The sequence below is a fragment of the Typopeltis vanoorti genome, chromosome 17, assembly GCF_054136105.1.
Source record: "Typopeltis vanoorti isolate ZY-2024b chromosome 17, IOZ_Tvanoo_1.0, whole genome shotgun sequence".
NCBI classification, from domain to species: domain Eukaryota; kingdom Metazoa; phylum Arthropoda; class Arachnida; order Uropygi; family Thelyphonidae; genus Typopeltis; species Typopeltis vanoorti.
The window spans coordinates 8,415,904-8,438,257 of record NC_143565.1 but is presented as its reverse complement, the minus strand read 5'-3'; the positions used below and the strand labels follow the sequence as shown (position 1 = coordinate 8,438,257).

Below are 22,354 nucleotides of genomic sequence, written 5' to 3'. Positions count from 1 at the left end.
TTGCCAGGAACTTTTGATATGCTTTCTTCTTTTCCTTCACTGCCTCTTTAACTTCCTGTGTCCACCAGGGAGTTCTGATTTTTTTATCTTTGCACACAACCTCACCACATGCCTCTCTGGCAGAATCAATCAATGTTTCCTTCAGAGTTTGCCACTGAATCTCCAAGGTTTGATTCCTGTTCTCAAACTCTTTCATTTTCTTTTCAATAATATTTCTGTATTTTAGTCTACAGTTTACATCTGAGAGCTGCTCAACTTTTATTCGCTTTAAAACTTTCTTACATGTTATTCTTTTCAATATGAAATTCAATTTTATCCTGCTCAAGACTAAATAGTGATCACTTCCAATTTCAAATCCTCTGTACACTCTGGTGTCCTGCACCAGGGAGAAAACATCACTATCAACAATAACATAGTCAATGAGACTTTTCTTATTTCTAGCCTCTTCTCTCCATGTGAATTTGTGCACATTTTTATGTTGGAACATGGTGTTAGTAATAACCAGTCCATGTCCTGAGCAGAAATCCAACAGATATTTGCCATTATTATTAGCTTTGCTCTTTTCTCCAAATTTTCCCAAAATATTTTTGTATGTCTCACAATCATTTCCTACTCTACTATTTAGATCACCAACAAGGACCAACTTTTCCTTTTTCATTGTGTCAGTTGCTTTTTCTAAAGCCTCAAAAAATTCCTCCACTTCTACCTTAGTAGAACCTTCTGTGGGACCATAGGCACAAATAAGTCTCATTGTCCAGTTCCCCATTCTCATATTTGCCCACATTACTCTACTTGAGACTGCCTGCCATTCAAGAAGATTAGCCTCGTATTTAGCATTGAATACAATGGCTACTCCTTCTTTTCCTTGATTGTCATTGCCTGAATATAACATTTTGTATTTATTGCTCAGAAAGATCTCACCAATTTTTGTCTTTTTTGTTTCAGTCACCCCTATTATGTCGATCTGGTACTTATCTAATTCCTCAGCTAGCTCCATTTCTTTGCCATTCAGGCTTGTTATGTTGATAGTACCGATCTTTAACTCTGGTGATGTTGAGTTGGGGTGTTTTTTCAGTTTGTTCCAGTAGCTGACTTTTCGCTGTTCGCCCTGGTTCCCTGGCGAAAACAACGGGGGCCTTGTTTAACCGGGCGACGCCCCAGCCGGCATGAAATTTTGTCATGTTGTACCATCATTGCTCAAATTATATAGTCTGGTCAAAGGAACAGCCAGTTTTGAACAATCTTTTAGCATGTGTGCTGATATCCCATCAATACCTATTGCTGAATTCAGTTTGTGCAACAGCTATAGTATCTCCTCCTCATACACTTGAGTTATTTCATCCAGTGAAGAGTAGCAGTGAGTTTTCAATGTTGCATACACCATTGAAAACTCACTTTTGAAACACCATTGAAAATACACCATTTTGCTAGAAGCTACCAGGTTGGTAGCTTCTAGCAAAATGGCCAGGCATTCATTATGAACCGTCTCATTTACATCAGCATTATGCATACCATCTACATTCAGCAGAGTAATTCTTTTATACTCATTCTTTCTTTTTCTTTTACTTGTAGTATAACAATAGAATTCATTTGGGGTTTCTTTATCTTACAAAGCCAGTTTCTTTCATTCTCAGACTTTGCTTTCTGTACAACAGTTTTAACTTGCTAACCTCAGCCAACTAAGCAGGCTTGGTTGGCTGATTGGGTAGCGTATCCGCTTTCCAGCCAAACGGCCGAGGGTTCAAATCCTGCCATGGACACGGATGTTTATGATTTTCTGTGAAAGTGGTGGTGGCATTGGTGTAGATAATTGCAGTTGCCAACCTGGTTGGCTGAGTGGTTAGTGTATCCACTTTCCAGTCAAAAGGCTGAGGGTTCGAATCCTGCCATGGACATGGATGTTTATGATTTTCTGTGAAAGTGGTGGTGGCGTTGGTGTAGATGATGAAGATGGTGTAGATAATTGCGGTTGCCAGCCTGGTTGGCTGAGTGGTTAGTGTATCCGCTCTCCAGCCAAAAGGCTGCGGGTTCGAATTCCGCTGTGGGCATGAATGTTTGTCATTGTCTGTGAAAATACTAGTGGTGGTGGTGGGCAGTAGATATCATTGTAGATGATGATTGTAGTTGCAGTTCATTGTGGTTGGTTGGTGAATTGAGTGGCAGAGGCAGAAAGTTGTAGATTAAATTCCCTCCCTCGATGAGTAATTCAACTCCCTGGAGGTGTCATATAATAATAATAACCTACTCTTTACAATTTTTATAACTGACATAATCTTTCTTACATATCCATTGCTTAAGAAGATTACACATCCATTTCACTCCTACCCTATTTATTCTCCGAAATCTAGGGACACATTCCAATATTGCATCCTTTAAGTATTCTTTAAATGTTTCCCAATGAACTAGGAAATCCTTCCCATCTAGCAAATGATACTATGGGGGGAGGGAGGGACAGAACTTAGTATACTCCTCGGCTAGCCTGCTTTGTAGTTATTTTTGTTTATATGGGCACTTCATGGAGTCAAAAGACTCACTGCAGGAGACCCACTCTATTCATTAACACAATATCTATCAAACATCTCCTTAAATTTCAGTGTTGGGGTGCTCACAACCACCTCTGGGAATCCATTCCACTCATTAACCACTCTCCAAGAAAAGACCCTACTTTGCATACCCTTCCACACTCTAAGACAGCTTCAAAGTATGGCCCCTTGTTTTCCCTCTGTTCCCCCATGTATTGAAAAATTTCTTCTGTGTCAATCTTATAGTGTCCCTTTAGTAACATATAAGTTTCTATCATATCTCCTATTCTCTGCCTGTCAGCAAAACTCAACAACCCACACACCTTCAATCTATCCTAATAGGGAACATTCCACAGACCTGTCACCAGCTTGGTCACTCATCTCTGAATCCTCCTCTCCACCACCTCCTGATCCCCAAGAATAGTCAACATGTGGCTGAATCATAGCCTTATAAAGATGGATAATAACCTCCCTATCTTTACTTGTCAATGTGCTCTTCAGCATCCAAGTAATCCTCTGAGCTATTTTCCAACTCTTGCACAATATGTCCCCTGAATTTCAAATCAGGTTGCTTGGTCAAAGGCAAATAACTGGGAGGAGACCTCCACATTGCCTTTCAGGAATGCAGAGAACTGACCGGGCTTCTGACTTAATGTCTAATGCTCACCTTCACGTGGCATGCCCTGTTAGTGGGTATCTACTAGGTGCTGAACGAATGAGGATGGGACAGCAATTTGAACTTCACTAAAATCATCATGATGTACCATCTTGATGATTTTAGTGAAGATGGAAGGTTAAATCTGGAAATAGACAACAGAATAAGCAAAGCTGGTATGGTGACTAGTCAGCTGAATAAATCTATATGGAATAAGAGAGAAATTAGCCAAAACACCAAACTAGCAATATATAAGACAGTGTTCAAACCAGTTTTAAGCTATAGATCTGAGAGTGGAGTTAGAAATAAAGCACTTGTTCAAAGAATAGAGGCCACAGATATGAGGGTTCAAGATGGCATCAATGGCAGAATCATATTAAAAATTAAGATATTAGAAAGGAACGTGACATTGTTAGTATTCGAGAATGTGTCAGCAGAGCTAATCTAAAGTGGTATGGCCACTTAAATAGGATAGGTGAGGAAAGGTTAGCAAAAAGGTTGTTTGGTGCCAAGATGGCTGGAAAGAGACTCAGAGGAAAACCAAGTTCTAGTGAATTGATTCAGCCAGAAGTGGCTTAGAAGAATGAAATGTTAGATATTATAATATCTGAGTGCTTACAAGTAATAGACTAATTTGAAGGAAAATTGTGGATAGGAGATTAATAATACTGAAAACTTAATCATGTAGTGCTGTCATAGTAACCTGAACACTCCCCTTGGGGATGTGTATCAGGAAACTAATGATGATGATGATAGGATATTTTATACTTTAGGTGGGTTAAGGATTTTTTTGTTCTATTATTATCGATTTTATTATTTTTTTTTCGTATCTTAATTTATTTTTATATATTCCAGAAACCATGTTCCAAAGACCAAACATCAAACTTTTTTAAGCCACTTCAGGCCTCCAGTTAGCAGGGCAGTGGTCTCACACTGGGCCATGAAATTCATCTTCCACCTAAAGACAATCATAAACATCCATGTCTATAGTAGGATGGAGAGTGGGTACACTAATCAGTCAGCTGACGAAGCCAGCAGTCAGCCATGATGAGTACTCGCTTTGCACCCACCATGTTTATTTGGTAATGCATTTCATCATCACTTGCAACCAATCCACTAGGTCTGTAACACCACCACACTATGTATTTGTTTTGTTAGACTCCACCTTATAACAGATGGCTTCAAACTCGCTGTGACATGAAAAATTGTTACTAATGATACTTTTTACCCTAACTGGATTCAAATCATCCAATATCATTAATTGCACATCCCTTCCTCCTATCTTATCTTGTTTATCCTTCCTAAAAATACTGTACCTTTCATACTCAATACCAGTTAGTATATCTGCCTCTGATAGCTAGGTCTTACTAATGCCCTACAATTTGAGGCTCCAATGTATTCTAACTTTCAGTTTAAATCTTTGCAACTTACTACAATTGAAGATTCCTTTAAATTGATTCTGTTAACTTACTACACTATTAATTTACACTATGAATATTAATTGATTACACACATTGGGGTTAGTCGGAACCAGACAAAACTTGGATAATGATATACAGTCTGATCAGTTCAAGTTCTGTCAATTTCTTAGCATTTCATATGTTTCAAGTAAAAGATGTTCAAATTTGAACTTGCTAGAGTAAATAAGTTTTGTCTGGTTCCAAAGAACTCTGTGCCTAGTGTCAATAGCATTAAATTTTAATAGATTAAAAATATATTTAGAACTTCAGAATATGGAAGGAATTGTGAAAAAAATTATTTCATCTGTGACAATTTAGTACTAATAATTGTTTAGCAAGCAGATATTTAGTCATCACAGTGACTTAGAACCTTAAATCTGTATGCTGCTATTTTAAGTTTATTTAGAGAAACAGTAAGTGAAAGCATTTATCATAGCAAACATATGTAAATGATACAAGCTGCTTTTTATGTAATAAAAATCTTCAATTATACCTAAAACTTACTTTGACATCAGGATGATCAGGAGCCACTCCATATCTAACTAATCCAAATGGAACCGGAAACTTATCATATATATCGACATACATATTGGAATTCTGAAAAAAAAAAAAAAAAAGAAAGAAAGAAAGAAAGTAAATAAAATAAAATAATAACAATCATAAAGTTACAGTGTTTACTGATTATAACTTATTTTTCACGGTATTAACAACACCACAAACACTTTTATCAACAAGGATGTTTTATTAACACTAATATTTCGCTGATTTTCAACTCAGCATCATCAGAGCACAACACACATGTAAATGCGACAGTGAGTAAGTGAAACAATATAATTGCAGAAAGACAAAAAATCTAAAGTCCTATTTTTGGTGCCCTCTAACGAAAAAAAAAAAAAAAAGGCAGCAGTTATCCAGGAGTTTTTCTTAGGATAACCGTCTCCCAAATTTTTGGCAAATTAATGCAACCATATTTGTTAAGGTTGGGAGAATTCTTCAAAGCCATTGCTGACTCAAAAAATAATCTTTCAGATCTATAACGACTCCTAAATAGCACATTCGTTTTCCTCCATCTAATCCTGTGTGAAGGAGTGTCCAAAGCGTGGTCTGCCAGTCCCGACTTGCCATAGTAATAGTAGCGAATGTATCTTTCATGTTCTTCCAGGCAGATGTTCACTGATCTTCCTGTTTGCCCATAATAGGCCAAGTCACAGTCACATGGAACTTCATACACTCCTGGGTGTGCTAAAGGGTGAAGTTTATCCTTTGGTGAGCGGATCAGAGTTGCCAGCTTGACATGAGGCTTGAAGGTGGTGCGAAGGCCATGTTTCAACCTTTTCCGATGTACCTCTGATATAGGGAATAGAAATGGTCATGTTGTATTCTTGTGTATTAGGGGGGTGGGGCAGAGTAATGGGATTATGTAGTATTTTTTCTATTTTGTAGGGATTGTAGCCGTTGGCTAAGAACGTATGGCGCAGGTACTGGAGTTCAGTGGTTAGAGCTGTATCGTTAGAACAAATGGCTCTGGCTCTGTGTGTAAGTGTTTTTAAAATGCCGTACTGTTGGACTGGATGATGATGTGATTGTTTATGTAGGTATCTTCCTGTGTGTGTAGGCTTCCTGTAAATAGAAAAAGATAGTGATCCATCTGAAAGGCGGGTGACTAATGTGTCAAGAAATGGTAAACAGTTATTTGATTCTTTTTCTACTGTGAAGTGAATTTTGGGGTGTTGGCTGTTTAGGTAGGTGACAAAAGCATCCAAAGTGTCTTGTCCATGGGGCCAGATGGCAAACCATTTCTTGACACATTAGTCACCCGCCTTTCAGATGGATCACTATCTTTTTCTATTTACAGGAAGCCTACACACACAGGAAGATACCTACATAAACAATCACATCATCATCCAGTCCAACAGTACGGCATTTTAAAAACACTTACACACAGAGCCAGAGCCATTTGTTCTAACGATACAGCTCTAACCACTGAACTCCAGTACCTGCGCCATACGTTCTTAGCCAACGGCTACAATCCCTACAAAATAGAAAAAATAGTACATAGGCCCATTACTCTGCCCCCCCACCCTAATACACAAGAATACAACATGACCATTTCTATTCCCTATATCAGAGGTACATCGGAAAAGATAGCCAAAGTATTGTTGAAACATGGGCTTCGCACCACCTTCAAGCCTCATGTCAAGCTGGCAACTCTGATCCGCTCACCAAAGTATAAACTTCACCCTTTAGCACACCCAGGAGTGTATGAAGTTCCATGTGACTGTGACTTGGCCTATTATGGGCAAACAGGAAGATCAGTGAACATCCACCTGGAAGAACATGAAAGATACATTCGCTACTATTACTATGGCAAGTCGGGACTGGCAGACCACGCTTTGGACACTCCTTCACACAGGATTAGATGGAGGAAAACGAATGTGCTATTTAGGAGTCGTTATAGATCTGAAAGACTATTTTTTGAGTCAGCAATGGCTTTGAAGAATTCTCCCAACCTTAACAAATATGGTTGCATTAATTTGCCAAAAAATTTGGGAGACGGTTATCCTAAGAAAAACTCCTGGATAACTGCTGCCTTTTTTTTTTTTTTTTTTTTTTTTTTTCGTTAGAGGGTGCCAAAAATAGGACTTTAGATCTTTTGTCTTTCTGCAATTATATTGTTTCACTTACTCACTGTCGCGTTTACATGTGTGTTGTGCTCTGATGATGCTGAGTTGAAAATCAGCGAAATATTAGCGTTAATAAAACATCCTTGTTGATAAAAGTGTTTGTGGTGTTGTTAATACCGTGAAAAATAAGTCATGAATAACCAGCAACGCCTAAGCTTATCTGTTAGATTACTGATTATAAATGTGGTATCCACTTACAATTCTGTTCTCTCAAAGTAATTAGGAAACTTAAATGAATACTTAAGTGACAGACATTAAACATGATGTTGATTTAATGGAAGACAACACTGTTAGGATTATAATAAAATGTATTTAATTCAATTCAGTATTCCATTCATATTACATGCATATGACACTGACTAAAGAAACATCATTATGCCAAACAAAGCACCATGCAGTACACTTTATAGTTTTTATGTGCTATAAAAGGTAATGCAACTAGTGTCTCCTGATTGCTGTGCTGGGCATTCATATCTACCAGCCAATGAGGTAGAACCAGAACATCTCCCATTTTGGCATTTTCCAATCACGAGCAGTCAAAACATTTTGCAGCTGTCTGAAAGGAAGAACATTAAAAAGACATATGGTAGAGTGGAATCTAGGAGAATGAGGGTGACTAGTGGAATGCCTCAGGGTTCTGTATTAGAGACACTACTCTTTAATTTGTATATTAATGATTAAAAAAAAAATCAGCTAATGCCTTTTTGTTCCCACATAGGGAGTAGGCAAGACCGTTTCAGCCCTATCTAATTTTTAGAGACTGAGTGGGCTGTTCAATCTCCACTGGTAGCCAATCAGAGATAGAGAACCCAAGGCTATCACTAATTAATCAGTACGCAGTGAAGAAGGCAGCTAGCAAGTGCCATCATCTCATGGTGCCTAACCCTAACACAATATTTTTGATGTCTGAAAATAGTGTGGGTTCAAAGGCTGATTTTCTTGAGTTCACAGGACAAAAAACCCGAGTTTCTGGGAGAAAAATCCCACTTGACAGTGCCAGAGATCGATTAACTCAGGGAACCCGTTGGGAAAAGGCTTAGAAAATGTTCCTCTAGTCAGCGACTAGATTTGAACTCAAGTCTTTCATCGTACGGTCAAGTACTGTAGAGTGCAAATGCAACTTCTACTGAGCTACACAGGCTCAAATATTAATGATATAGGGATAGATTTAAGGGGAAATATTCAATTGTTTGCTAATGATGTAAAACTGGGGAGAGCAATAGTTGATGAAGTTAATGAAGATATCCTGCATAATAATTTAAATAAATTGGCATTGTGGGCAAAGGATAATGATTATCAGTTTAATGTTGAAAAATGTAAGATTATACACTTCAGGTTGAAAAGGTTACATACTGTGTCTCCCACTGATGGGTGCTGAACTGAAGGAAATTGATGAGACTGGGGACTTGGGGTAATGGTAGAGAGAGAGAGTCAAAGTTCAGAGGGAATATTGCAAAAGTTAATGAAAATAGCTTGAAGGATTACTTGGAAGTTGAAAAACATGCTAACAAATAAAGATAGGGGAATTTATTATCCCTCTTTATAAGGCTATGATTCAACCACATTTTAACTACTGTGCATAGAGTTGGTCATCTGGATTTTTTGGGGATCAGGAGGTGATGGAGAGGATTCAGAGATGAGTGACCAGGATGCTGACAGGTCTGTGTAACTCTCAATAAGTTGAAGGTGTGTGTGGGGGGGTTACAAAACTTAGTTGATAGTTGGAAAACAGGGAATATTGAGCCACATCTTGACTACTGTGCACAGACAGAATTGGTCATCTGGGTTTTTTTGGGGGATCAGGAGGTGATGAAGAGGATTTAGAGATGAGTGACCAAGATGCTGATCGGTCTATGGAACTCTCAACAGATTGAAGGTGTGGGTTGCAAAGCATAGTTGATAGGTGGAAAAGGAGTTTAATAAGATTGACACCAAAGAAATTTTTGAATACATGATGAACAGAGAAACAGAGAGAGAGAGAATTGAAGGAAGTGTAGTGGTGTATGGACTAGATTTTTTGAGTGAAGAGTGAGTGAGTGAGTGGAATGGGTTGCCAGAATTAGTTGTGTACCCTCAAGGTAAAAGAGTTTAAGAAGTATGAAAACTATTGCGTGTATGAAGGTTAGTATGGATCTCCCATGATAAGTCTTCTGCCTTCATGGAGAGCTCCACATAATAATCATATTTTTTAATAGGTAAGGCAGATCAGGTCTAATAGGCCCAGTGAATTACTTGACCAGCTAAAATGGAACAAATCCATAAGAACCATAGACCAGTCACTGAATTAGCCATAACAATACCAAACCTACTAACCTGTACAGGCAGGTCTTTTGGGGAGAAGGTAAAGGATGTTTATTTTCTACACTAATAGCTAATATGATTAACAGGAGTAAGAGGATTTAATAATAGAAATAACAGGATCTGTTGAAGCAACCAAAATCTGAGAATCGCATTTGAATGGAAGCCATTTGAATCAATTAAACAATATGGAAATAAATACAGGAGCAGTAATATAATTTGTTTATGACAATAGTGTTGCTCTTATCTCTGGTAATGCTCATTAACATGGATAAAATATTTGAATCATAGACTTAATTACAGAGCAATTTTCAAAGTAAAATATGCAATTATCTAATGCATGTAATTATCACGACAGATGGACCAAGTGTTTGCACTGGGCAAAAGATTCACATGTTGGCAGTAGAAATATCATCCATATGTATGTACGTGGTGATATTTAATAAAAATAAAAAAAAACTTGAAAAATTGAAGGAAAAAAAAGAATCGAAAGAAATACAGGAAGATGTTTTGATGTAAAATCAGATGTAAGAAACGATGCACGTTATCTCCACTCTTATTCATCATCTATATGGATCACATTATGAAAGAAAGTGGCATTAGGCCTGATATTAGAATTGGAGATGTCAAACTTAGCTCTTTACTTTATGCAGATGATGTTGCACTCCTAAACACATCTAGTGCAAGTCTCCAGGATTCACTAACTAAACTGAATAACAGCTGGAACAAATTTAGCATGAAAATAAGCAATAACAAGACCAAAACTATGAAAATAGGCAGTATAGAAAACTTCAGCTGCATTCTGAATGGAGATCCTATAGAACAAGAAAACATTTCCGCTATTTAAGCACAGTTTTTAGTGAAGATGGCAAATTAAATTTGGAAATAGACAACAGAATAAGCAAGCTGGTATGGTGGGTAGCCAGCTGAATAACATTATATGGAAAAAGAGAGAAATTAACCAAAACACCAAACTAGCAATATATAAAATAGTGCTTAAACCAGTTTTAAGTTATGAATCTGAGAGTTGGTTAGAAATAAAGCACTTGATCAAAGACCAGAGGGTTCTGAGAAAAATTAGGGAAGTAAACTGATGGCATCAATGGCAGAATCATATTAAAAATGAAGATATTAGAGAGAGGAACTGACATTGCTAGCATTCAAGAATGTGTCAACAGAGCTAATCTAAGGTGGGATGGGCACTTAAATAGAATGGGTGTAGAAAGGTTAGCAAAACAGGTGTTTGATGCCAAGATGACAGGAAAGAGACCCACGGAATCAATCTATATAGATTGATTCAGTCAGAAATGCTTTAGGAGAACAAAATGTTAGATATGAAAATATTGGAGTGCTCACAAGTAAGATTTATTTGGAGGAAAATTGTTGACAGGAGATTAATAATAATGTAAACTTAATCATGCAGTGCTGCCATAGTAACCTGAACATTCCTTGGAGATGCATATCAGAAAATTGATGATGATGATGATAACTGGCCATATGACATGAAATATTATTTAATCCATCACTGGACAAAATGTGAGTTACATCAAGCATTGTAATGAACCATGCAATCTTTAATGCAATATCTGCCGTAGCCACCATAGCGCAATTCGAAGAATAGTGAAACATTGTGCCTTTCGATTGGAAAAAGCTTGGGTTCGATTCTCTTCATGATGAGGGGAATCTTTATGTGGGCTTTTTCAATTGAAGGTGAGTTAGCCAATCTAATACAGTGGTAGCAGGGTTTTTGATCCTGCATACAGACAAATTGACCTTCAGAACACATGCAATTTACAGACAAAAAATACTGTTGTTGGTGATGATGGGCGATAGATGGCATTGATGGTAATGTTGTAGTTGGAGAATTAAGTGGTAGTAGAGAGGATGAGATGTATTTAGCAAAGTAGGGTAGAGTGCCCTCCCAGGATGAGTCCTTGGACTCCCTGGAGTTGTCACGTAATAATAATATCAAATGGTCTGCTATCAATTTGTATCTGTCAAATAATCTTTCTCATCATACTATAGTACAGTAATATGTTTGCTTTTGATAATCCATTGATCTATTACTATAATAAAAGATCAAGTATTTACTAAAAACAATAAAAAAATTAATCATTACTTGATCTAATGATTGTACGGAGTGATTGCATTTGGAGAAAGAAAACAATTTCCTTCTCAAAAAAAAAAACTTGGCTTAACATCAGTTTTGTGAGATGTACTTTGATTTAGTTTGGTTTGATTTTTTTTTTTTTTATGGTGGTCATACTGCACCAAGACACAGGTCACAGCAGAACATATGGTAATTGGTTAGGGACAATCACAAACATCCAAGTCCTTGGCGGGATTCAAACCAGTATTCTACTACACATCAATGCAGATACACTAAGCACTCAGCCAACCAGGCCAGTGTGGGATGTGCAAATCATTTAGCAGAAAACATATCTGACACTTTCAACTAGTAATTTGTTAAATTCTATGAGCCACTTTTTCTTTAAACATAGAAGAGTCACCGCAAATGAATGGATATTCCAGATGGGATTTCTCCAATTGTCTTAGAGGTATGTGTTTCAAATATGACTCTCATTCTATGCTGCCTCTTTTATGCTTTTATATTTTACTGATATCTACCCTGCAACATAGAAATTAGCCCACATGCAACCTATTCCTATGATGACAAATCACTGCTACCACCCAATTTCCTAATTATCTCTAAAGTAATGGAGAGAACCATCAACATTCATCTCCTTCATTACTTTGAAAGCTCTCAACTAATAAATGATTGCCAATATGGATTCTGCCACTGTCTATCAACAATACTTACATACAGTAAGTATCTACCAATACTTACTTATGTCACCCCATCTCTGGGCAAATACCATGGAAAAAAATGTGACGAGTCTTAGGCAGTTGCTTTTGATATCTCCAAGGCTTTTGACAGGGTCTAGTACAAGGGGAAAGTAACCTCCCATCATTTGGTCTATCCTATAACTTATGCAACTGGACTGCCATCTTTCTGACTAGTTTAATAGGGCTCTGTTCTCTCACCCACTCTTCCTTCTACACATCAATGTTCAATGTCTTACTCCAGTTGACCACAACCCAATACATACAGCTCTGCTGATGACAGCATACTATATTCCTCCTCCTCATTTGACAAACCATGTCCCACAGAAATCACCACAACCTCTAGAACAACAAAAACTTCTACTACCCTAAATTATGATTTCCAAACCATTCTTCTATGAGGTTGAGACAACCTTGTCAGTTTCAGTGCCAGCAGTACACAGTTTTGTCTTAACTCCCACAAAAAAAAAAGAACCATTTTCTTCTAGTCTTACTCTTGAAAATCCCCCAAATCTCTAAACAAGGTAAGATCTCTCTCTATTATCAGACCTCTCTTGGCATAGGCTCATTACTATCCTTGGCATCCAAAAAATTAGAATTTCTCTTTCACTCAAGGTGTTACTTCACTTCTGAACAGCTATTAACTCTATAAAATCACAAACAAGTCAAACTATTTAATACTGTTTGCACATCTGAAGTGTTACTCTAAGTGTTCCCTAAAATTACTTGACACCATAGAGACGAGAGTTATTAGGCTAATTAATGACCTATGTCTCACCAATTCACTTCATTCCCTTTTAAATGCATTAAACCATGTGCAGCAACTCCTCAACGCTTCTTCACAGTTCAACTCCAAGCCCACAGAATAAACTTCTCTTCATTTATCCTGTCTGCTGCCCTCTAGAACAGTCTTCCATTTTATGTGTTTTGAAGGAAATGCAATCTATGTGAACAAGTTCCTTCTTTTCCATCCATTGTACTAAGTCCAATTTATCATGTATGAGATTATCATTAAAATAAAAATAATAAAAAAATAATAAATAAAAAAAAATTTATATATAGTTTCACCCAAAAGAGAATGCACTTTGGTTAGCAAAAACTGCCAGTCTGTTCTCAATCATTTAGCATTAAAGTAGACACCTAGAGGTTATCTGCTGCAATTTACCTGTTCATTAGCAGTCGAAATTTCTGAAAAGGTTTTGGTAATTCTACTGCTAACTTCACCTCGATGGTGCCTATCTTCAGTTTATTTGAATCTTTATCTTCTCTTCGAGCATACCATGGGAGGTAAAGATTGGACATTGGGTCAGAAACTCCAGTCAGTTTTTTGCATTCCTTACAGACTAAATGGTGTCTCCTCACAGTTATGTAGTTTCAGACCTTAAGTAAGCATTGGAGAAATGTGTATCCAAAATTCTTGGGCACCCTTGTAGATCTCGATTGTCAACACTGTCAGTTTTTTAAACTGATTATACCACCATGTGATCCATATCTCATCAAACAGATCAACTTGACATGAATTCTCATCGCATATGAATCACCAATTTAAATTTTTTTGTGCCATGAAGTGCACACAACTTGTCTACTGAACAGCCACTATATGAATAGTATCAACAATTTGTTTGAAAAATGTCTGCTTTTAAAATACCAGTATTCTTTTTTGAGAAAGCCTTCTTTATGAAAAATTCTCAATATAAATACTCTTCTTTGTAAATTTAAAAAAAAAAAACAGTATAAAAATAGTTTTTAAGCTATTTACTTTTTTTGTTGTTCAAATATAGTTTAATACCACATGCTCATAATCAAGACAGTACTGAATCTGCTTGGAGGTAGGGTGAATGATGTCAGCTGCAAATCTCTGTTACAGTTAATCTGCCGATTCTTTTATTGAGGGATTAAACACTTTCACAAGCTAAACTATATAGGATATGAAAATCGAGAAAGAAAGAAAGAGAAAGAGAGAGAGCTAATTTCCATTTTAACTATGCTGTTGCCCACAAATAGTTTAATATCACATGCTCATAGAAGTCAAGACAAGTACAGAATCTGCTTAGAAGTAGATTGAATGATGTAAGCTGCCTATGATGTGTGCCTCCTGCAATGTCTTTTTTTTTTTTTACTACATGGAGGTCGGTGTTAATAATAATAATAATAATATCTCTTTTGTTTAATCCCTTTTAAACAAAACACTTAAACACTTTTACAAACTAATTGAGAGATAGAGAGAGAAAGAGAGCTGATTTCTATTTTAACGATGACTGCCAGGTTGGTGAATAATGATCCAATTTAGAAAAGAGAGAGAGAAAGAGTGTCAGATAATTGTACTAAGCTATATAATATTTTTATGCATACCTTAAGTAACTGATGTGCAGTGTAAAATCCTGCAGGTCCACTCCCAACGATGCATATTTTGCAACTCAGGTTTCTCTTTAAAAAGAACCTTAACTTTGCATATTTTGAGAATGTCCACCATCTAGCAAACACTGGTAATAAGGCCATTTTCTGTTTAAAGAACTTCTAAAAGAAAAACAATTAAACAATGTAACATGTTAAGTGCCTAAAATATAAGATAATAATATTATATATATTATATTACACATGCAACAAACAATGAATGCCTTTTAAGGAAAATGCAAATACAAACTGATGGCGATGACTGTTAATTCACTATTATGCAGTATACTATCAACTAAGCAAATACAATTATAACAAACTATTGAAAAAGTCCTGATCAAATCCCGATAGGCACAATGTTATTCTAGGGGAAATTCACTACGGTAAACTAGTCTAAAGCAATATATCAAAGTATTATTATTATTATTATTCCCATGGAGTCAAAGACTCATCTAAGAGGACCCTTTGTCATACATGCAGCTCATCATACCATGCCTTAAACACATTCAAATTCTCTGCACACACCACACTCTCAGGCAAGGCATTTCAATCATTCACAGCTCTGCATTCAAAAACCTGCTTCTCACTCCCTTGTTCCCATTTTATGCAAAGCCTCTTCAACACTGATTCTATAACAACCCCTTACTATCTTGTAGGTCTCTATCATAACATCCCTCTTCCTCCTATCCACTAGACTCTGTAAATTGCATCTTCTCTACCTTTCCTCATGTGCGACAGTCTGGAGATCAGAAACTACCTTAGTCAGTCACCTCTCAACCCTTTCCAACATCTCTTCATCCTTTTGAAAACCAGGTAACCAAATCTGTGTACAGTAGTCCATATGTGGTCTAATCAGAGCTGTATACAATGGAACAAGAATCTCATTACTTCTACAGGTCAATATCCTTCTCAGAATTCATTGTGTTATTATTATTATTAACATTTGACGTCCATAGAGTCAGAGACTCAACGTGGGAGGAACACAGTATTGCACACAATGCTCATCCAACCGTGCTTTAAACTGATTCAATGTGATAAATTTAGTATAATCCTTTATCTAAGTGTGAGCAAACAAAGTTTGCACCTGAAAGCATCTTCAGGACTGGGGTAAGGTGGTACAACACCAGGACGACTCCTTGCAAAGGTGGAGCAAGCTAACAACATTCCTATCTCAGTATCTCCCATAATGCAAAACACATCTCCTTGCGGATATGTCTAATGTTATGCATTAAGGGAAGGGCCACTACCCAGACTAGTTTCGACCTTTATTGAGGTCTCTTCAGTGGGAGCCAGGCCCAAGTGGAGATACCAGTCAGAAGCATTAGCAAGGTCATCTCTACCTATAGGAGTTGCAAATTGGTGTGCCACCTTTTCAATAAATTACTCTGGATTTAGAGGAAGATGTTGAAAGTTCCACTAAAGAGACCTCAATAAAGGTCGAAACTAGTCTGGGTAGTGGCCCTTCCCTTAATGCATAACATTAGACATACCCGCAAGGAGATGTGTTTTACATTATTGGAGATACTGAGATAGGAGTGTTGGTAGCTTGCTCCACCTTTGCAAGGAGTCGTCCTGGTGTTGTACCACCTTACCCCAGTCCTGAAGATACTTGCAGGTGCAAACTTTGTTTGCTCACACTTGGATAAAGGATTAAACTAAATTTATTATATTCTAACCAAGTGAAAAATAAACTTTTTGTAGACACATTGAATCAACGTGATTCAATGTGTCTACACCCACAACACATTCAGATAATGCATCCCACTCGCCAACCATTCTCCATGCAAAGAATCTACTCTCACTCCTCTGTTTACATGCTCCTTATACACTTTCCAGCAATGGCCTCTTATTCTACTCCCCTTTCCCATTCTATGAAAAATCTCTTCCATGTCGACACACTAACAACCCCTGACTAGCTTATATATCTCAATCATATTCCCCCTCTCTTGCTCCTATTCATGAGACTCTGCAATTTACATTCTCTCAATCTGTCCTTGTACTCCACATTCCAAAAACCACTGACTACTTTTGTGAGTCTTCTCTGGACCCTTCCCAACATATCCTCATCACCATGAAAACCTGGCGACTAAATCTGTGCACAATAATCCATATGAGGCCTGATCAAGGCCTTATACAATGAAATCATAACCTCTCTATTTCTGCATCGCCATTATCCGATGTGATATTTTCACAACTTGTGCAATATGGCCCCTGAATTTCAGGTCCTTGTCCACCATCACTCCTAGATCTTTCATTTCCTCTACTTCCATTAAAGTTTCCCCACCAAGTGTATACTTTACATTCCATTGTTGCTTACCAAATCTCAAAACATTACAATTTGCAACATTGAACTGATAGTTCCACTTACCTGCCCATTCATGCAATCCATTCAAGTCCTCTTAAGGCAATAACATCCGCTTGACTCTGCATTGCTCTCTCCAGTTTTGTATCATCTGCAAACAGTTGGATATCACTAATTAAACCCAACGTAATATCATTAACATACAAATTGAATAACAATGGCCCCAAAACTGATCCCTGTGGCAAACTGCTAGTGACTTTTTCTTTCAGGATACCTCACCCCATATACAACTTTCTGATACCTATCCGACAGCCAGTCACTGATTATTCAACACAGAAGTCTGTTATCCAATCCCATTTGTTTCAAATTTATTTAAGAGCTTGTCATGTGGCAGTCTATCAAAAGCCTTGCAAAATCCAAGTACACCACTGTATATGCATCTCCCTTGTCAAAGGTATTTGTTATAAACATGATCTCCCCTTAACAAACCCTGATAACCACAGAGAATACTGCTGTTATCTACCCATTTCTGTATCCTACTTCTCACCAATCTCTCCAGGATCTTCACCACAGCTCCAGATATACAGACCAGCCTATAATTTGAAGCTACAGCCTTATCACCACCTTTATGCAACGGAACAATTTTATCCTTCTTCCACTAATTTGGAACCTCTGCTGTTGTAAGACTCTGATTAAACAGGCATGCCAGAGGACATATTGCCAAAACTGTTCTCACAATTTCAGATCCTTATCTGCCCTCACCCCCTAGATCTGTTATTTCCTCCACCTCCAACGATATATCCCTACCAAGCATAAATTCTACATCCCAGCTTTGTTTCCCAATTTTTAAAACTTTACATTCAACAACATTGAACTGGCATCCCCACTGCGATTGCTTATTCTTGATGCTTTTAATACTTTTATTCTTTCAATAGTCCTTCTGCTGTGTGATTAACATAAACATTCCCATAATGACACTGCATGCTGTGAATAAGATTTAACATCCTATTTTTACTCTCCATTACAACCTCACAGGTCCAATCATAGGATGTCATGTTATTTTGATAGATTTCAACAGTTCTGCTTATGAAGCTTTAACAGCTTTCTGCTGACATATTATGAGATTAAAATTATGTAGGATCTTTAAGTGACTGGCTGAGTGGCTTATTAGTTGCATGTTAGTTATGTTCACCAGCTAGTTTGCCACTCTTATGTGGAAAGGATTAGCTCAAATTTCTGGGAGAAAACTCTGTCATCTCTGTCTGAGGCCAACCAACTCAACTTCAGTTAAAAAGAGCCAAAAAATATTTCCTGAATTCCTAATAGGCGCTGAACTCAGATTTTCCAAAATAAGTATACAAGTTCCCAAAGATGCATTAATCTATCAATAAACATAATGTAATATGGATGTTTTATTTATCTAACTCCTTGGATCAAATTCTCTTAATTAAATCTTTGATGCTTGTTTCAATGCTTTTATAACCATTTTGAGGGTTTTTTTTCCATTTATTTCTAGGAGAAAGTATCTTAATTAATAATTAAGATACTTTCTCCTGGCTTCAGATGACAGGGGTTTCTCCTAAAAATTTGGATTTATCCTTTTCACTCTTATGTGGAAGATAAACCCAAATGTACAATAATTTATCTACTCCATTATAAAAAGTAGGTGAATTACTATTATATAATTCACCCACTTTTCTATAAAAGGGTGACAGCTGAGTTGCATAAATAATAAGAAATGGTTATTTCCTATTTATTTTACTCAGCAAAGACTGTGTAAAGACATATGAATACAGCACGGAAATCTATTCCATAAGCTGGAGGATACGATAGTAATACAAGTAGTGGCAGTGGTCGGCAGTAGATTGCATTGGTGTAGATGCTGCAGGTAGTTGCAGTTGGTGGAGACAGAGAGTTGTAGAGCAGGTGCCCTCCCTTGATGAGTCTTTGGACTCCATGGATGTGTTACGTAATAATAACAATAATAATAATATAGGAGTGGATGTGAAGATGGTGGCATGAATAGGAGGGTTGTTGACAGACAGAAACCAGTTATGTGGTTGAGTAGAATCCAAAAGAATGAAATTGACTATTGGAGTGCCTTGGGACTCCACTAGTCACTTATTATTAATATACAGAGTGGCCCATAAGTCATGAAGGGGTTTAAACATTTAACAATTTTTTCTTCATCATCAAATTCCGAATATGTACCCACAAGGGGTATACAGGATACGATAGTACTATGTGAAAAATTTACATCATTACTAACTTCCTATATACAATTTTCCTCCAAATCAATCTGTTACCTGTCAAGACTCCAACATTATCAGATCTTATTCATTTTAAAAATTTTTATGGAATTTACAACCGTGTTAAAAAACTTTTTTATTATCCCGACGTTTTGATCTTCACATCAAGATCATCATCTGGAGCGTACATAAGTATACAGAACAAGCTGAGTTACATCATTAACTGTAAGCTAGAGAAACAATGATTTGATCACGTTATTCTACTGGCGTGACCTCTGGTGAATTAAAAAAAAAAATTTTAAAAAATAAAGAAAGAAAGAAATAAAATAAAATAAAAATAAAATAAAATAAAAAATTTTTAAATCGAGCTAAATTCTATTTTTACAATGACAGGAATAAACATTCTTTTAGATGGTTTTCTTTCAGAAACAATTGGTGTCCTATTTTTAGTATTACAATTCCTATTTTTTATTTACAATACTGGATTTTCTACAGTCCTGTTTATAGTTGTTCTTGGTGAGGAAGGTCAAATATATACCTTCCATATGTTTGGGATTTTTAAACCATCATTGTTGTTCAGATTGGGGTGGTTGCTGATAATCTAGCAGGCTTCCTTGAATTTCCGTTCATACCATGTTCTAGTGTGATGTAGACAGCTGGTGGTTTTCCAGTCAATTCTGTGTAAGATATTCAGGGCATGATTACACAGAATTGACTGGAAAACCACCAGCTGTCTACATCACACTAGAACATGGTATGAACGGAAATTCAAGGAAGCCTGCTAGATTATCAGCAACCACCCCAATCTGAACAACAATGATGGTTTAAAAATCCCAAACATATGGAAGGTATATATTCGACCTTCCTCACCAAGAACAACTATAAACAGGACTGTAGAAAATCCAGTATTGTACATAAAAAATAGGAATTGTAATACTAAAAATAGGACACCAATTATTTCTGAAAGAAAACCATCTAAAAGAATGTTTATTCCTGTCATTGTAAAAATAGAATTTAGCTTGATGTAAATAATTTTTATTTTATTTTATTTTTATTTTATTTTATTTATTTATTTATTATTTTTTAAAATTTTTTTTTTTAATTCACCAGAGGTCACGCCAATAGAATAACATGTGATCAAATCATTGTTTCTCTAGCTTACAGTTAATGATGTAACTCAGCTTGTTCTGTATACTTATGTACGCTCCAGATGATGATCTTGGTGTGAAGATCAAAACGTCGGGATAATAAAAAAGTTTTTTAACACGGTTGTAAATTCCATAAAAATTTTTAAAATGAATGCTTATCACCATGTAACCCTAAAAGAAAGTATCAGATCTTATATTTCTTCTTCTAAGGCAGGGGTCGGCAACCTTTTCAGACTCACGGGCCACATTCAACTTTTATTTTTAATAAATGGGCTGCAAGTGTAGCATGAACAATGGATTCATTATGAATACTTTGCATCTTAAATATTACCTTCTACAAAGGATAAACTGTCTTCTCTGTCTTTGGCTAGCATTTACCAAATACCTTGCGAATGCAATGTCTTTTATTTTGGACAAACTGGCCGTTCTTTGGAAAAAAGAATAAAAGAACATCAATATTATATTGATTATAACAAACCTCTGAAGTCTGGTCTAGCGCAGTAGAGTATCGACTCTACTCATAGTGTCCAGTGGGATAAAGCTGTTCTCCTCCATAGATGCAGATTCAAATATGAACGCTATTCAAAGAAAGTTATGAAACTATCTTACACCGACTGAATTTAAATAGAAACGACGGTCTTTCTCTCTCAAAGATCTGGGAGACTTTTATGTAAAAATTCATTTATCTTAATAGATTAAATTTTCTTTTTATTTTCTATTATTTCCTAGCACGCGGCAACAATTGTATTTTAATAGGTGATCCACCGAATCTTTTGCTTGTATTCCATTCCTATTACTGTAACAGACACTGAAGATGTACTATTAATTTTAGTACGAAATATATGTCCTTTTACTAATTAAAGATATCACTGTGGTTTTTACATGTTTCTTTATTATTTATTATTTAATCTTAAATATGTTTTGCTGAGCAGTCAAAGAAGCTTGTAATTTATTAATTTAATTTTATCAAAGTTCACAGTTCAAATCCTTGTATTGGCTTTCATGTTGATTCTTGTAATGACGTCTGATATTATATTCTTTCATAACATCAACACTTATGTTTTCATAACAGCATCATTAAACCTTCTTCCTTCATCTGCAATTTTACATTTTCTTGAACACATTTTTGAAATTATTTTTAACAACTATATATCTGAAAATAATACTTGATATTATTGTATTATATTAAAAGATGGACCAGGGACGCGACTGCAGTCGGATGAAGTCGCATTTGTTATCCCCACTCATGATGACTCACATGGTTGACTCGTGCCAAGCTGCATGACGATATCATGAACTATAGGTATAAAATTATTTTAAATTTATTATTCATATTATAAAATGTATTATTTAAATAATTCAACATACATGCCACATGCCGTGTAAGTATGGTCAACCTTTTATGGGCCACCAAAAATGCACATTTTGGGCCACATTCGGCCTGCGGGCCACCGGTTGCTGACCCCTGTTCTAAGGTATCGTTGACTGTATAAACACACCTATATCTTGGTCTTCCTCTCAGTCTTTTCCTCCCAACCCGGCAGAAAACACTTGTTTTGCTAATGTTTCCTTTCCCATTCAGTTTAAGTGACCATACCACCTGAGAATAGTTCTCCTAACACATTCCTGGTGCTAACAATGTTTAATATATATATATATTTATTATTTTTGTTGTTATAATGAAATACAGAATCTGGAGATTTTTTTATTGGTTATGAAAATTCACATTACGTAAATGCCTTCTATTTTCGGTTTCACAAACACAGGTAAGAAGCTGGGGTCATAATGATTTTAAATA

The 22,354-nt window shown here is 36.4% G+C and overlaps 1 protein-coding gene across 7 annotated transcripts in view; it reads right to left on the bottom strand.

Annotated features, from left to right (window-relative positions):
- dare (NADPH:adrenodoxin oxidoreductase, mitochondrial) overlaps positions 1–22,354 on the bottom strand; it is a 129,933-nt gene that overhangs the window by 95,591 nt on the left and 11,988 nt on the right. For 6 of the 7 annotated variants that reach the window (XM_090407578.1, XM_090407577.1, XM_090407575.1 and 3 more), the window contains 2 exons: positions 14,816–14,980; positions 5,142–5,234 (listed from right to left, as the gene is read on the bottom strand). In XM_090407578.1, the coding sequence (XP_090263704.1) occupies positions 5,142–5,234; positions 14,816–14,962 (240 nt within the window). In that variant the 5' untranslated portion in view covers positions 14,963–14,980. Of the gene's footprint in view, positions 1–5,141; positions 5,235–14,815; positions 14,981–17,225; positions 17,311–22,354 lie in introns of all 7 variants that reach the window. The other variant, XM_090407574.1, reaches the window with a different exon arrangement.